At 40.2% G+C, this 15,513-nt stretch overlaps 1 protein-coding gene across 1 annotated transcript in view; it reads left to right on the forward strand.

The window, feature by feature from the left end:
- Window positions 1–14,595, forward strand: part of LOC140944524 (uncharacterized) — a 39,448-nt gene extending 24,853 nt beyond the window's left edge. The window contains exons 4-9 of the mRNA XM_073393649.1: window positions 7,052–7,114; window positions 7,860–10,102; window positions 10,967–11,012; window positions 11,283–11,525; window positions 12,629–12,706; window positions 14,402–14,595. Coding sequence (XP_073249750.1) covers window positions 7,052–7,114; window positions 7,860–10,102; window positions 10,967–11,012; window positions 11,283–11,525; window positions 12,629–12,706; window positions 14,402–14,595 — 2,867 coding nt within the window. The remainder of the gene's footprint in view (window positions 1–7,051; window positions 7,115–7,859; window positions 10,103–10,966; window positions 11,013–11,282; window positions 11,526–12,628; window positions 12,707–14,401) is intronic.
- Window positions 14,596–15,513: the final 918 nt, after the last annotated feature.

The following is a 15,513-nucleotide window of genomic DNA, read 5'->3' on the forward strand; positions in this document are numbered from 1 at the left end:
AATCCAAAAACTTTCCTAGGGGGAGGCTGCTCCCGGACCCCGTAGAAGCTTGCACCTTCGGCGCTCGTTTAGGAAATGGTTTTCAGTATGTTTATCCTAGATCCGCGCCTAGAGCAGAAAGGATAGTGTCGTCCTTAGCCACCAGAAAACGGGGGGAGCAAGCAAGATTTTGTCTATCTCGCTATCGGACTAACAAAATTACATTTGAACATTAGATAATTATATATTTCTGTCTGTTATCTTCTAACAGGACGCCTATCGCCTGCTATAGGCAGACTTTTAGAAATCCTAAGCGGTAAGATTTTACTTTTTTATTACGCTATTAGACTAGGATGGACGAACGGAAACTAAACCCTTTATTAAAAACCCACCTTATTTGTGAGAAAAAAAATGAATAGCAGCGGTACATATATTTCAGTGCTAAAAAGAAAATGAATAAACACTTTCCAAGATAAATCTGGCCAATATCCAGTCTGAATGACTCGGAAACCCAGGAAAGGGGACTAAGGAGTTAAAAATCCAAAAACTTTGTTAGGTGAGCCTGCCCCGGACCCCGTAGAAGCTTGCACCTTCGGTGCTTGTTTAGGAAATCGGTCATTATTTATCCTAGATCCGCGCCTGAAGCAGAAACGACGGTGTCGTCCTTAGTCACCAGGATCATGACGGGAGCAGGTACGATTTTGTCTATCTCGCTATCGAAATAACAAAATTACATTTTAACATTACATAATTATATATTTCTGTCTGTTATCTTCTAACAGCTTGCTATGCTAAACAGTTGCAAAGGAGACGAGGTAAGATTTTATTTTTTAATTACGCTATTAGACTAGGATGGAGGAACGGAAACTAAACCTTTTATTCAAAAGCCACCTTATATGTGTGAAAAAAAAATGAATATCAGTGGGACATACACTTCAGTGCTAAAAGAAAATGATCAATCAGTCTGCCCTTTTTTTAAATATCTCTGAGGAGCATAAAGGGGCGGGTAACAGGCGCCTGTTCTGCAATGTCATGCCATTTTCATGCCATTTTCATGCCTGTTCTGGCATTTAGACAGACTGAGACAAAACCCTACAGCTGTAGAACGCACAAGTGTAATAGAGCGATTTTCGTATGACCTTGAAATGAAATCGTGCGAACAAAACAGAAACAACAAACGAAGGGAAATAGAGCGATTTGATTGGTTTGTCGAACGGATACAAACGCGCGTCGCTTTTGGTTGGTTAAGCGAAAGCTCGGCTGAAAAAACTTCATGCCCGAAGAACTTTCTAGAAATCGCTTTGACGTCATACTGCGACACGATTGGCTAATCGAACAATGCCTTCTCCGTATTAGGGTTCTCTTTGGCGGGAAAACGAAGAGTCCATGTTTTGATCTTTTCATCGATTGGCTAATAAAACAAATAACGAACACTTACCGAAACCATTTTTCAAGGTCATACGAAAATTGCTCTAACTGGACCCAATTGTAAAAAGGGTCCCATCTGTAATTAAAATAGCATTATTTTGGACCCAAGCGTAACATGTTGCACCCAAGCGTAATAAAGGTCCTATCTATATTAACATTTGGAGCCAAGTTTAATAAAGGCCGTATTTGTAAACGTTACCTTTAAACTCACACCGGTGGTAATAATACCAGCAACAAATTAAGGCCAATAACAGGTAAAAAGTGTAATATCACGTGACCTGCAGAAAGCAACCGCTGCCATCTAATTTTATCTTCATGGCTTTCACGTCACTGTCAAACTGTAAATATTTTGCACTTACTGCCCTCTTAGAAGAGTGATTTTGTTGTTATAATGGTAAAAATCCTATGTTATCTTAATTCCTTCGATCATCGATTTAAGGAAACTCTGGAAATTTTATTAAATCATATAATTTGTATTTAGCAACGGCATTTGCTTTATTAGATTTCACTAATGTATAAGGAACAATTTTAAATTAAAGGTACTCCTTTTCAGTACAAGTACTGACAGTCATGAAATCCTGTCAATAAAATTCAGCTGTGACAAATGGGAAGACAGAGGGAAAAAATAATAACAGATTCCACTGGGTTGAAAACTGTTAATTAGTCTGACATTTTATATAAGAGAACGCGAATGACATATCTCTTTCTTCTGAAGCGATGAATTTTTGAAAAAGCACGTTTCATAGCCAGTTATAAATTTGCCAAAGCTTAAACTGATAGCCATTTCTAGATTCTGTGGTATTTTTTCCTGTTCATTATTTTCTCGCTCCGTTTGGTCACATGACCCGTGATGTCAGCCTTTAAAGGTAGATAACCATGTAAAGACTGTCATCTCTGTAATAACATTTAGACCCAAGCATAATAAAGGTCTCATCTATTATGAGATGATATGAGAAATGTCCACAACAGTCTTTACATGGTTATGGTTATGGTTATGGTTATGGTTCAAAGGTTGACATCTCGGGTTAAATTATGAAAATCACTTTTACATGATGCAGTTTAAAAAGGCAGATACCCACCTTCATGTTCAAAAGCAAAACATCTCTACTAGAGTTTAACGTTTAAGAGCCCAGTTTTTTCAAGTAAATTTGCGTCTTTGAGTTCTTATTTACTGTTTTATTTTCATTGTAAAGGCCACTGACTAGTTTTCGTTTTGGGGGGAATATCTTTGGCTCCAGTCACCTCCAGACACTTCCGGGGTAATGCCTTCATTCAAGATCACTCACTAGCTGGCTCTTTGTTTCCTCTTTTTTGGCATGTGACCCAGCTCAGTTACGACTTAAGTAATGTAAAAAGTGGTCTTATCCGCAATTTAAACAGTTGTTGCATGGCATTAAGTTTTGAGTGAAATGTAGGTTCCTGGGACCAATTCCCGAAAGGCCGATTAAAGCTAATCTGTGAATAAAATTGTGCTCTGCTTTTGGATTTACCTTCCTATGCATTGCTTAGATCGTGTGACATCTTGTGTTGTAATTACTGTTTATCTGTAACTTTTATGTTACTTGAGTCGCATTTGCATGTTCTTAGACAAGAAAACGGCCGTGCTTAAAATTTGGCTTAATCTTGGGTTAAACTTAACCATCTTTCCAGCAACCGGAACCTGTAATCTAAGGGTCGGCCGTACTTTACTAATAGGGCAACAATGCGCAGGAGAGGAGACCCTTTTGTGGCCTACCGGAGCGACCTATTCATACCGAACTACAATAACGTTGATCAACGCCTGATCATGCAAAAGCTGGCACAGCAAAGCCCTGTGTCATGTTCCCACTGCCATGTAATGCCATTTTAAGAGTGGCTTTCCGTAAATATCGACCCACGGTCGGCACAAGTTGAAAATTTGATTTCGCTCATATTTGGCTCATCGATAACCCTTAATGAGTAATGAAACATGCTGTAGTATTCTTTTGTTAAAATTCGAGAAAACGCATTTTGCCCGTTCAGAGCTCAAAATCCACTTCCGGTAAAGCGAAATTTTACACAAATTCCATTGACTCGTACGTCAAACCACAACGATTCGGCAGCCTTTGAAGAACACGAATAGTTTTTATGACCCTTTCTTTATTATAAGGCGATAAATTTGAAAAAGCTGTAATAATTTTTTGGCCAAAAACGTATTGTTAAAAATAGGCCCTATTAACAATTTCTGCCGTTCAAAATTATAGGAATAAAATAATGCAAATTTTTACAGTGCGCTATAACTTAAAATTCCGCAAATTGACTTTCTACTGCTTAACTAGGCCCCAATTTATCAGAAAATCGAAACAAATCTCTGGGCAAACGATTTTAAGTAGCCTGCAAGACGTTGAGTTCAACCCTAATTTTGCAAAAAAAAACGCGACATTGCCGTGGTTAAAAATAGCGTTACACGGCCCGTCACGCCAGTGTTACCGATAGATATGCTTTAAACAAGTTACTTAAAGGCAGATTAAAAGTCATTCGAAATTAAATCTTCCAGTAAACCTATTATTCTCATTGATTGCAGCATTTTCTTCAGATACAACATTTAGGGTCCCTGGGATAGCGTCACACTTTTTCATGTTCAGTTTCAGACTGGCGATTTCCCTCAAAAAATGGTATATAAACAGAACAAAATCTAAAACCTAAAACTGATTACTGAATGAATTTTTGCATTGAGAGATATTTGCGAATTAAATCATCTTCAATTAATGCCATTTGGTTTATAAAAACTAATTTCCTTGAAGCAATTTTAAACAATAAAAATATTTTAGACTAAGTATTGGTGCAATAGTTCTTTTCGAAGTTTTTACCCTTGCGGGCTCTCAAAACTGAAAAAAAAAAGCTACGTGGATGCCCCAAGAGGAGCATATACTTGTATGACAACGTGTATGAATCATGAAGCTACTGCATGACTATGACCCATTAAAAGAAACTAAGAGGACTCTTTGGTGCTTTGCCAGGCTTACCATAAACTCAGTTTCGGGTTGCTTTCTACGTTTCAGTGGAAAATTCCTGAAACAAACGAACGTCTGAAAAGGCGATCGCTTATTTTCCTGGTTGGAAACTTCCAGGCGGAAGTTCGGATTTCATGTCTTCAAACGTTTTTTGAATATTAGTTTCAGGCTTTCGCGGCCGTTTTTCATTAAACGAAACTGACTTAGGAAAATGGTAAACGCGATTACCGAATGGAATCAAAATTAATCAGTCCTGAATCAGTTTTCCTCACCATTTGCCCAAACCGTGAAGCGACCGGTTTACCAATGTAAACAGTAGAAAAGCCTTGATGCCAAGAGCCTGCGATAAAGCTTCCTCTCATTGCTATCTGCCGCCAGGGACATTTCGTCAAAGAGCAGTGAGAGGCGGGTGTATCGCAGACTATGCGTCATATATCTTAAGTACTTTGAGGGGCCTTGTTAAGTGCATAATAGATCGTAGCAAGGGCAGATCGTTGCAATATCTCTAATTACTTATTAAGAGACACCAACAGAAAACTCGCTATTCCTCCACCCCAGAAAAATGTTAAGAAAAATAGTTTTTTGGAGCAGTTCTTTGGAATAGCCTTCCTATATATTGACCAGCAGCAGGCGAAGTCTCTTGGGGTTTTGAGGGCCGGCTGCAAACAATTCGTCTGGAGATCTACACGGTACTTACGTAAAGCAGACTAAGGCTTTCAGTCTTCTAGTATTCGGTTTGAGACAAAGACAAAGGTAAGGTTTTGGAGGCCTGCTTGGGCGTCTAAGTTTCATGGACTAAGGTTACGGAGGATGAGGAAAGTCCTCAAGTCTGTCTTTGCTTTGTCTTTGCTCAAGTTGAATACCGTATTTATTCGAATAAGCGTCCAACCTCGAATTAGCGCCCACCTCGAATAAGCGCCCATCCTAAAGGCAGCAAAGTTAAAGCGCCCACCCCCACCCCACTCCCTCCCACACAAACTCAAATAAGAGATAATAAGTAATAAAGAGACCCTCCCGAAGACGGAGTTTTCTTCAGAGCATTTTACAGAAACCTTGCTTTGTTACATCTCCGCTTTTTGTTATTACCATTTATTGTTTTGTTGCAAAACTAGCATACTACACTTGCTGAGAATGGCGAAAAAAAAAAATAAGCGCCCAGCCTCGAATAAGCACCCAACTCGAATAAGCGCCTACTCTCAAGGTCCAAAAATTTAATAAGCGCCCAGGGCGGTTAATCGAATAAATACGGTATATACCATAAAAATTTGTGAATGAAGGACGTAGTTAACCTGTAACAGGCCCTCAGGTAGTTGGGAAAACGCAAAGAAAAGTGGGCTAGAAAAAATGGCGAAGGGGCGGGGTTAGGGAGAGAGGGCGAAAGGTCCTCCTACTCTCTCCCTCTTACTCTCTTCCACGTTTGTTTTCCTCCGTTCCCCATTTCACGCCACTGTCCACTGTCCACTATCCACTATCCACTATCCACTATCAATTTACATTATTTTAACCCTATAATTTTGAACGGTAGAAATTGTCAATAGGGCCTATTTTTAACCATACCTTTTTGGCCACAAACTTATTACAGCTTTCACAAATTTATCGTCTTATAAGAAAGAAAGGGTCATAAAAACTATTCGTGTTCTACAAAGGCTGCCAAATCGTTGTGGTTTGACGTACAAGTCAATGGAATTTGTGTAAAATTTCGCTTTACCGGAAGTGGATTTTGAGCTCCGAACGGGCAAAATGCGTTTTCTCGAATTTTAACAAAAGAATACATTATTTGGGAAAACTAATTACAGCATGTTTCATTACTCATTAAGGGTTATCGATGAGCCAAAAATGAGCGAAATTCGAATTTTAAGCTTGTGCCACAAAAAGTCGATTTTGGTCGATATTTACAGACAGTCGCTCTTAAATTATCACCAAACAAAACTTTCAAAAATACCTCCCTAAAGCTCACTCCAAACCGTATCACTCAGAGAAATTATACTGGTAGTTGGGGGGTTGTTTTTTGTATAAGAGCACTGCAAGGTTCTGCGCAAACAAAAATTTGACCTTCTCTATTCATGTAACCATATCATGGTTAAAAACATGATGCTCCTTATTTATGGCAATCTCTTAACCCAATACTATGATCAGGTGATACTTGACAAAACGTAACACCGTTCATAGTCCGATGGGGCACCATAACCATTGTCAGAAAAAAATCCCTTAAAGGAAGTAGTTTTATGACATATCAAGTCAACATCTTCTCACGAGTGCATGCAGCCGCTCTTAGCAAGTTAACCAAGTTAATTTTTAATAACCCAATCAAAAATTCTTTCAAATGTAACCTGGTTAAAACAGCTTAGTAAGGTTAGTTTTTTGAGTGCCCGGACTCAAGTGTGTTAAAAAAGAAAAGTTGAACTTGGACGCAAGGTCAAAACTGAAGTGCTCTGCAGTTGCATCCATAGTAAAGCCTAAATTTACAAAATTCCGCCATAGCATTGACCCGCCCTAGCTCTTTCTAGTTCCTTTTAGAATCAAAGATGTTCGATCATGTTTGGCATTCGGATCAAGTGGTGATTAGATATCAGTTTTTGCAGACTTTTTCGTATCCTCTTTACTTGTTTCAAATATATGATAACTTTTCTTTTTCAAAACTTACAAGAAAATGACATTGTTTTATGTTATAGACCATTTAGGGTTTGCTGGCAATATAATGTATCTTGATGATCAGTATAAACAGCAGGCTGAAGGTAAGATTTGCTGCATGTTACGTTATCAGCCACTATATCGGTCCCTGGCTTGGGAAGACTGAAAACTTTAACAAAAAGATACTAACCAGGTTAATTTTTAATAACCCAATCAAAAATTCTTCTAAATGTAACCTGGTTAAAATTATAGCTTAGTGGGGTTAATTTTTATGAGCGGCGGGACTCAAGTGTGTGAAGAAAGAAAAGTTGAAATTGGACGCGAGGTGGAAGGAGTAAATTTTCAAACGGAAGTGCTTGCATGCATGGTAAACTAAGCCTAATTAGAAAATTCCGCAATAGTATCGAAACGCCCTAGGTCTCAGTAGGTCCATTTAGAGTCAAAGCAGGAGGAAGCAGGTCGATACCTAGTTCTCACGCACTTGACTCTTGAGACCGTCATCGAATTGCAACTTGACCTTAGTTTACTAGAGGTCGAACTGATTTGAAAACACTCTCATCTGTTAAAAAAAATCACGGTTCATTCTATGCTATACCGTAATTCGGAAATTTGCTAGCCGAATCTCTCCTCCGACTCATACGGCCTGTTCACCATCTATCTTCCAACAGAATAGCGCGTCAGTTTTTTTTTTTCCAATGCCGAGTTAATTTGTATCAACTGTGTTTCTAGGAATACTTATCCCCTCTGTGATAATTTCGTCACACTGACAGAACAAAAAAAGTAAGTGATTAGGCAAATAGATATACAAATCTGGACTATCATTTCACTTTATGTTTGTTGCGTACACAGTCGTTCCTGAAGTGATTAATTTACGTGGTCCCTTGGCTGTGGAAGCCTACAACAAGGCTCTAAATGAAGGGAAAACTCGTTTCAAGAGGTTGCCGGTCATGGTGATTGGACAAGATCGCTCCGGAAAAACCAGCCTTAAGAATTCGATGATGGGAAAACCCTTCAACCCAGACGAGGACAGCACAGTGGGGATAGATGTTGGACCATCACATTTCAGTGTTACAACAGATATTTGCATTCCAAGTGAGAATACAATGGACAATCAGGCACAGAATAATTTCAGAGAAGCCCTCTCTTTTGAGCACCACATAGCTCGTTTAGTCGTTGAAGTTTTAACTAATGACAGAAAAAATAATTCAAAGGATGACTTGCCATCAAATGAGGCAAAAGTTGCATTATCAAGTGTGGCACCAAAAAATGCAATAGAATCTGTTCAGGAATCTGGTGCAGTTTTTGCAGCTCGCCAAGAAGAAAAAGACTGCATAGTCGAGATACCAGATGAGGTAGCAGAGAAGATAAAAAACTTACTAGAGGAAGTTGAGAAAGAAAGAGTTGGAGATGATGCGGAAGTGTATTCAATTGTTTGGGACTTTGCTGGACAACCTGTATACTATGCAACGCATCCACTTTTCCTCACACAAAGAGCAGTGTACCTGTTAGTTTTTGACCTCAGCCGAGGTCTTCATGCCAGAGCCGATCCCACCGTGAAGCAAGGAATGTACAGCATGATTTTAGACAACCACGATTGTAAAAGTAACCTAGACTATCTGGATTTCTGGATGACATGGGTTGCTTCAATAGCCAATCAAGATGAAAACCAGCAGATACGTTTGGGTCAATCACCAATGAATATTCCCGCTGTGCTCCTTGTTTGTACTCATGCTGATGAACCCTGTGGTGGGGCAGATCCATTTGTGCTAGCACGTGAAGTATTTGGTTCCTTAGAGACCAAGCCTTACAAAAACCAGTTGTATCAAGACGTTTTTGTTGTGGATAACACAAAGTCAGGAAGTAAAGCAGAGTGTTCAGAAGTCAAGCGCTTGTGGGAAAAAGTCCTTGCTGTTGCTAAAGAGCTACCACAGATGAAAGAAGACTACCCGATAAAGTGGCTAAGATTCGAAAAGGCTCTTCAAACCAAAGTAAAAGAGGGGAAAAAGTGGATTTTCCTGGAGGAGACAAGGCTGATTGCGTCCAAACTGTGTCACATTGAGGATGGTCAAGAATTTGCAACCTTGCTGAACTTTCTACATGACCAAAGAATCTTGATTCATTTCGACAGTTCACTACTTTTGAATAATATGGTCATCTTGGATCCTCAGTGGTTGGTAAACTTGTTTACGTCGGTGATAACTGTAAAACCGGGTCCCTATGAAGGAAAAGAAAGAGAATTGTGGAGAAGGCTTCAAACAGAGGGCATCTTGGAGTATAAACTTTTGCAACTTGTGTGGGATCCTTTATTAATTCCAAAAGAAATTTTTCCGAGCCTTCTTGAAATCATGGAGAAATTTAGCTTGCTCTGTCCTTGGCCTTCATCAGATGCTTCATGTGGCAGGCAGTATCTCGTGCCCTCCATGCTGATGTCTCATCCACCAGAGGATATTATCAGGTTGGTAGCCTCCTCACAAATTCCATCCTTTTATATTAGGTTCGAATCTGGGCAGGTTCCTCCAGGCTTTTTTCCCCGACTCTTGCTGCAGTTCTTTCAGTGGGGCCAAGACGAAGTTTGGAGTGCAGAGAATCCTCAGTTGTACGCTAATTTTGCGCGGTTTTACACCTCTGCAGATGACGACTGCTCTGTAATTCTTCGATGCCATTCGTCGTGTATTGAAGTTGTGGTTCACAGAGGAAATGTCGGGGCAAACCTGATAGAATCTTTTCAATCTAAGCTGAACCTGTCGGCAGTTCCCAACTATGATGGGTTTGAAGAGTGGTGTGCTCGTACTGTGCGAAGACAACTGACATTGATGCTTGAGTGCATGCGAGAAGAATTCTTTTGGCTTAAAAATATGAAATACAAAGTAGGTGTGATCTGCCCCGTTTGTTGCCAAGAACGTAGAGCTAATTACTGCTGCAAACATCACAAGCAGTGGCGGTGTGAGCAAGAGGAATGTCTGCACTTTGTACCTGAGTCTGATTTGCGCAAGGCCAAAGACTTCATCAGGTGTCGCAGGTGTCCTTCTGCAGAAATTAATAAAGTTCACGTCAAACGGTTTGCACCTTGGTTTGAAACTTCAGATGAACAGGTGAATAGACTCTAACTCTTGCTGTAAATTCCGTTAAAACATTTACTACCAAACCCGGTTATATTTTATCTATTCCTTTAGCGTCAGCCTTTGGTTATCACAAACACTCTAATCATACACTCTCGCTTTGTTAAACCTCAGTATTTTCTCACGAGAGCGATGACAACAAACCTATGAGAAAGATTGAAACCCGTGTTAAGTGATTCCAATATTAAGCGAACACGATCGTGATTGAGTCCTACTCTTTTCTCTCCTTATTAACTGCAAAATCAGCCTGGTTTTATTAATGGACATCTCGATCTACCAGACACTAGCGATGGTCCTGTGGGTGTACACTTAATACAGTTTTAGCGTTTTCTAAATGCCCTGTTGGTTAAGGTGTTACGATACAGTTTTTCAGAGGCCATACCGATATTTTTCAATCGCCTTAAAACTGGTTTTTTCCTTGTCCGATCGCTATAAAATTTTCACCAGTAATTGGCTATGGATTGAAATTTGTAAAAATGTAGTTTTCAGTAAAATCGATGTTACTATGACAACAACAAACAAAAAACTTTGAAATCAATAAAAGCCAAATTTTGTGTGATTTAGACCTGCTACTGAAAATCTAACACTCAAGGAACTTAAAGTTTGGTGTTTAGCAAACAATCTCCGTAAGAAGTGAAAAATTCTGTATGTTTGAATTCGACTAAGACGGAAATATATTTCAAACCTTAAATTTTCAATAGCCGTGATAGATTAGTTAATAAAAACGTTATAAATGACTCCCCTTCGCCCGCCCACAAGGCAACTTCGGTCCATAAGATAGCGTTCAGGGCACTTAAAATCAACCTTTCTTAATTATCTCTTCCTTCTTTGTTATAGACTATTGCTGAAGAAAGTGAGTCAAGACCTTCAGCTTCTGGAGGAGGTAAGACTGCCACGCTGAAAGGGTGGATGGATAATGTCACGAGTGAACTAAGTTATTGTGTGTAATTAAAACCATTCCGACAAAAATATTCGTCTCTTGGAGACATCTTAATCCACTTCTAGCATCCCATGGTAGTTATCTTTATACTGCAAATGTGGTAACCACTCTGTCCCTGCCGGGGATAGCGCTACAGAGCGCCTGTGCTTTTTTTTCCAAGTCTGAATGCTGAAAGTCGAACATGAAGTTGTAAAGAATCATTGCCTTTCGCAGGAATTGACGAAAAATTGCTTGTACTTCCAAGCAAGGCTATAGAAACACTCATGTCGCAGCCGTGTGACTCCAGAGAGGTAGTACTTCAACTGAAAGACCGTTTGAAACTGGATGAAGTTTCCTTAGAAAATCCAGATCTTGAGACCAAAGGATTGATTCGTTGCCTTGCAAATAAAGCAAAACAGTCCAACAGACCTGACGTGGTCAGAGAATTGAGAGAGGTTACACCTGCTGGAACTACAGGTATAAAGTTTGTTGCGGGGGTTTTAATTTAAACGTTAATGTAAGTACGGACGCGGAGAATATTTGGAATTGGTGGGGAAAGCTCGAGCGTAGGGCAAGTTCAACGATTGCGGAAGGCGCGAGCTTATCTATGGGAGTCCAGGCATGCTTCTCCGGAAATTTTTGAAATTTAGAGTTTCTGAAATCACCGGAAATTCGTTTATTTCTATCAATCCTGAACAAACATATATTTAGTAATAAAATGTGTTTAAGATTAGAAGTACTTTTGAAAATGCCAAAAAATTAAAAACGGCAAAATTATTATTGGTTTGGCTATAGCCCACCAGCCCCATAGCTCCGTGATCACCCGACCTGCTAGACTGCGAGTAGTCCCCCATTTGTCCTCAGGGAGAGCAGAGCGAACGAAACGCGAGCGCGCGTGAAAATCACCCCACGCGAGAAAAGGCGACACGCGTCTCGCCTTTCTCACGTGGGGTGATTTTCACGCGCGCTCCCGTTTCGCTCGCTCTACTATCCCTGAGGAAAACTTGGGGACTACTGGTAGTCTATCGACCTGCTTAACGAAATATTCATGAGCAACGCACAGGTCAGGATTAAAAGAGGCGATGATGAAGCTTGCGGGATAAGGAATAGATCCCACACACCACCGGATAGGAAGATAATCATCGTGTGAAGTAAAGTTTGCTCAGTATTGGTGATTTTTTAAAACAAGGACGAAACATTTTCCGAAACATTTCCGTACGAACAATAGCACAGTCCGAATATTTTACTGTCCGTGGACTTTTGACTGAGGCGTATGCAATATTGGCGATATAGACTGTATCTCAGAGCAGTTGCTTAAATCAATAATAGCTTCACTGTGTTTCTTTTCCCGGCCTTGTGTAAAAAAATCTACCTTCTAAACAAGGGGGGGTCAAAAATTTCAAGAAAAAAAACAAAAATAATGTCCCTAAAAAATGTGCGAAAGTTGTTTTTCACTCAGCTTTTGTCTCTAAAGTGAATTCCTCTATCCAGCTCCTTCTTTCTTTTAGATCCATTTTTTTAATTTCTTTAAGACCTGCACTGATTTGTTACCCTTTTTGACCTCGCTCTTTTTCCTGTAGGTCCTTTGTTGCCCGATTGTCTTGATGTTATGAATATACCTACTTCTCAGATACAGAGACTTACAGTTCATTTAAGCGGTGAGTGTCATTTATCTTGTGACAGGTTAATCAGTAGCCTCATTTTTGGAATTAAAAGACAGCTCAGAATGGTCGCAGAGAAATAATACTGACCTCTATGAGTGAATGCACTATCAGATTGTATGTGATCTTTCGAATCTTTTAATTGCATCTTAGAGTGACGTTTATCGGGTTATTGCGTTCGAGGTACGAGAACGCAACCCCTAATTTGTGTTGGGTGTTCTGTGCATTATTAGGTGACCTGTACAATTAATAAGGGAGGTTTTTTTGAGATTGCATTTTCGTTCGTCGTCGTCGACACACATTTGCCTCGCTTTGAGGTGCTTGCTTAAGTTTTGCCTCACTTTGACGCGCTAACTCATGTGGTGATTCTTGTGTCCTCGGCGTTCATTTTTCAAAGGTTTGCTGAGGTCTTATATTCTTCGTAAAGCGTTCATCTTTTAAAAAGTTTGCTGAATCTTCGTAAAGCCTACATCGATCTGTGATTGCTGTCCAAAGCGTTCATCTTTCAGGAGTTTGCTGTTGAATTTTACTTTGGATTAAGCCTTCATATTTTTCAGCATAGTTCGTCACTGTCTTTAGAAAATGTCTGCGACTAATGGTGCATGCATCAAACCGGGTTTAGTTCGGCGGCCGTTATGCCACAAAGTAAATTTACCGAGTTGTGTAGCTCGGCGGCCGTTTTGTCACAAAGTAAATTTACGAGTTGTGTAGCTCGGCAGCCGTTGTGCCACAAAGTAAATCTACCGAGATGTGAAGCTCGGCGGCGCCATTTGACCATGACTTGTGATATTTTCGGCACCGGATAAACGAACACTTTAACTCTATGTTATTTATTAGGAAAAACTAAATCAGCCCACAGTAGCGCCACTCTCGAGCGCGAGTCACTGAAATCAACAAGCTCGACCAAATTACTGGAAAAGTAACTGACGTGAGCCGCACACACGTTCCATTGAAGGCTTTGACTGAGGGTTAGTGCGAAGTTTGAATTCAGATGTGAAAGCTTTTAAACCAGTAAATTCAATGTAATTCATTTTGTCAACAAGTTGATGATTGGATGCTGTTAAAAATAACTGAGAAAATTACCCGAAGAAAAGTTTTTGAAGAAAGAAAAAGAATCCCGGGTTAAGAACTAATCGGCCTTTGAGAAACTGCGCCCTGTAACTCGCGCCAGTAAAACAAAATGTTCCCTTTACACGTCCGACGCTGGCCAATGTCTCCTCCCATTAAAAGCACTTGACACCGAACCATACGATATCTTTTGAAAACGTTCTTAACATGATACACAGTTTAAATAGAGGTTTCGCTGTACGCAACCCTTACGTTCAAACTATGCCATAATCATATTTGTCTACATCGCAACCACCCTTCCGCCTCAACAAACATATCGAACGCACTCTCCTAAGCTCCGATTACTCCTAGTTAACAGTATATGCTACAGGCCTAACTAGCCTCATGTAAAGCCGAGGGTAGAATGCACTTTGACAATGTTATGACGTTATTGTATCTTTAATATGAGGGCAGACAGATAAAAAAAAATTGGCATCAGTTTGTTAATTAGAAGCGCTGCACTTCCCTATTAGCTTGGCGGGAAAAATGGAATCTAAATGAAAGCAGGCAGTTTTGACGATTTTAGCTTTTAATATGGTAATTATCATATTCCTTTAGAGAAAATTGTGTTATTCCTTTCTGTAGGAGGACAGGAGTGGAAGCAGCTTGTTGCAAAACTGGGCTTGGCTCCACACGAGATTCGTTTCCTTGATAACCGGGTAATAAACCCTTGTGAGGCTGCTATTGCGTTTATTGCTAGACAGCGATACATCACTGTGGGAGAGCTTTATGACACGATAAGCGAGTGTGGGCTGCCTGTTTTTGCAGACATTCTGTAAGGTAGACATGACACAGTTAAAGTACAACTTACAAATAAAGTCAAACCCCGCTTTACGGACACCTGCTTAATACGGACAGTTTACTTTGTCCCTGGTAGCCTGCGAGCAAGCTCTCCTATTTGGGCAAGCAAAGCGAGCCTCATGAGAACGCGCGAGCGTTCTCGCGAGACTCGCCAACCTCGTCCCCAGGGCTTTTCCCTTAATCGCCCATTTTTTAAGGGAAAAAGCCCTGGGGACGAGGTTGGAGACTCGCTTCACTCTCCCAAATTAAAGAGCTTGCTCGCAGGCTATGTCCCTAGTGAAAGAAAGCCCCTACCTTTTCTTTTAATTCAACCCTGTTCATACGCCCGGACACTTTCTATGGCACCCTTGGTGTCTGTATTAACAGGCCTTGCCAGTACTTATTTTTAACCTGTAATTTATATGTTATAGATCGGTTCGTGACCTGCGGGATACATAGAGATGAGCTTGTGTTGCAGGCGTCGAAGAGGAGGGGAGGGGAGGGAGGGAAACTAACGGAGAGGGGAGTTGTGAGAGGGAAGGACGGAAGGAGACGTCCCTTTCCTTACCCCTTTCGCGCTTTCTTTCTTATTTCGCACTTAACTTTCCGATAGATTTTTATATCATCTTGAAAACCTTTTTAGGTAACAGTTATGGTAGACAATACGACGCTGATCCCGGCGGTCAGTTGGATCGTGTCTAAATGCATGTACAAAGGACAACTAGTGGGAAACTGAGTAAAGAAGCTATATTCTTGTAGATCAGAGAACTAAAATGGCGATTTTTTTGGATGTAGTTTTGTAAAAGCTTCCGTAAGTGAACACCTCGGGAATTCATAAATCTTGTTAGCTCAACTAGAGTTGTTGGTTTTTTTAGAATGGGATGTCACAAGCGATTATGTCATAAACCTTTTGAGGG

The sequence above is a fragment of the Porites lutea genome, chromosome 7 (genome assembly GCF_958299795.1).
Source record: "Porites lutea chromosome 7, jaPorLute2.1, whole genome shotgun sequence".
In the NCBI taxonomy this organism is placed as follows: domain Eukaryota; kingdom Metazoa; phylum Cnidaria; class Anthozoa; order Scleractinia; family Poritidae; genus Porites; species Porites lutea.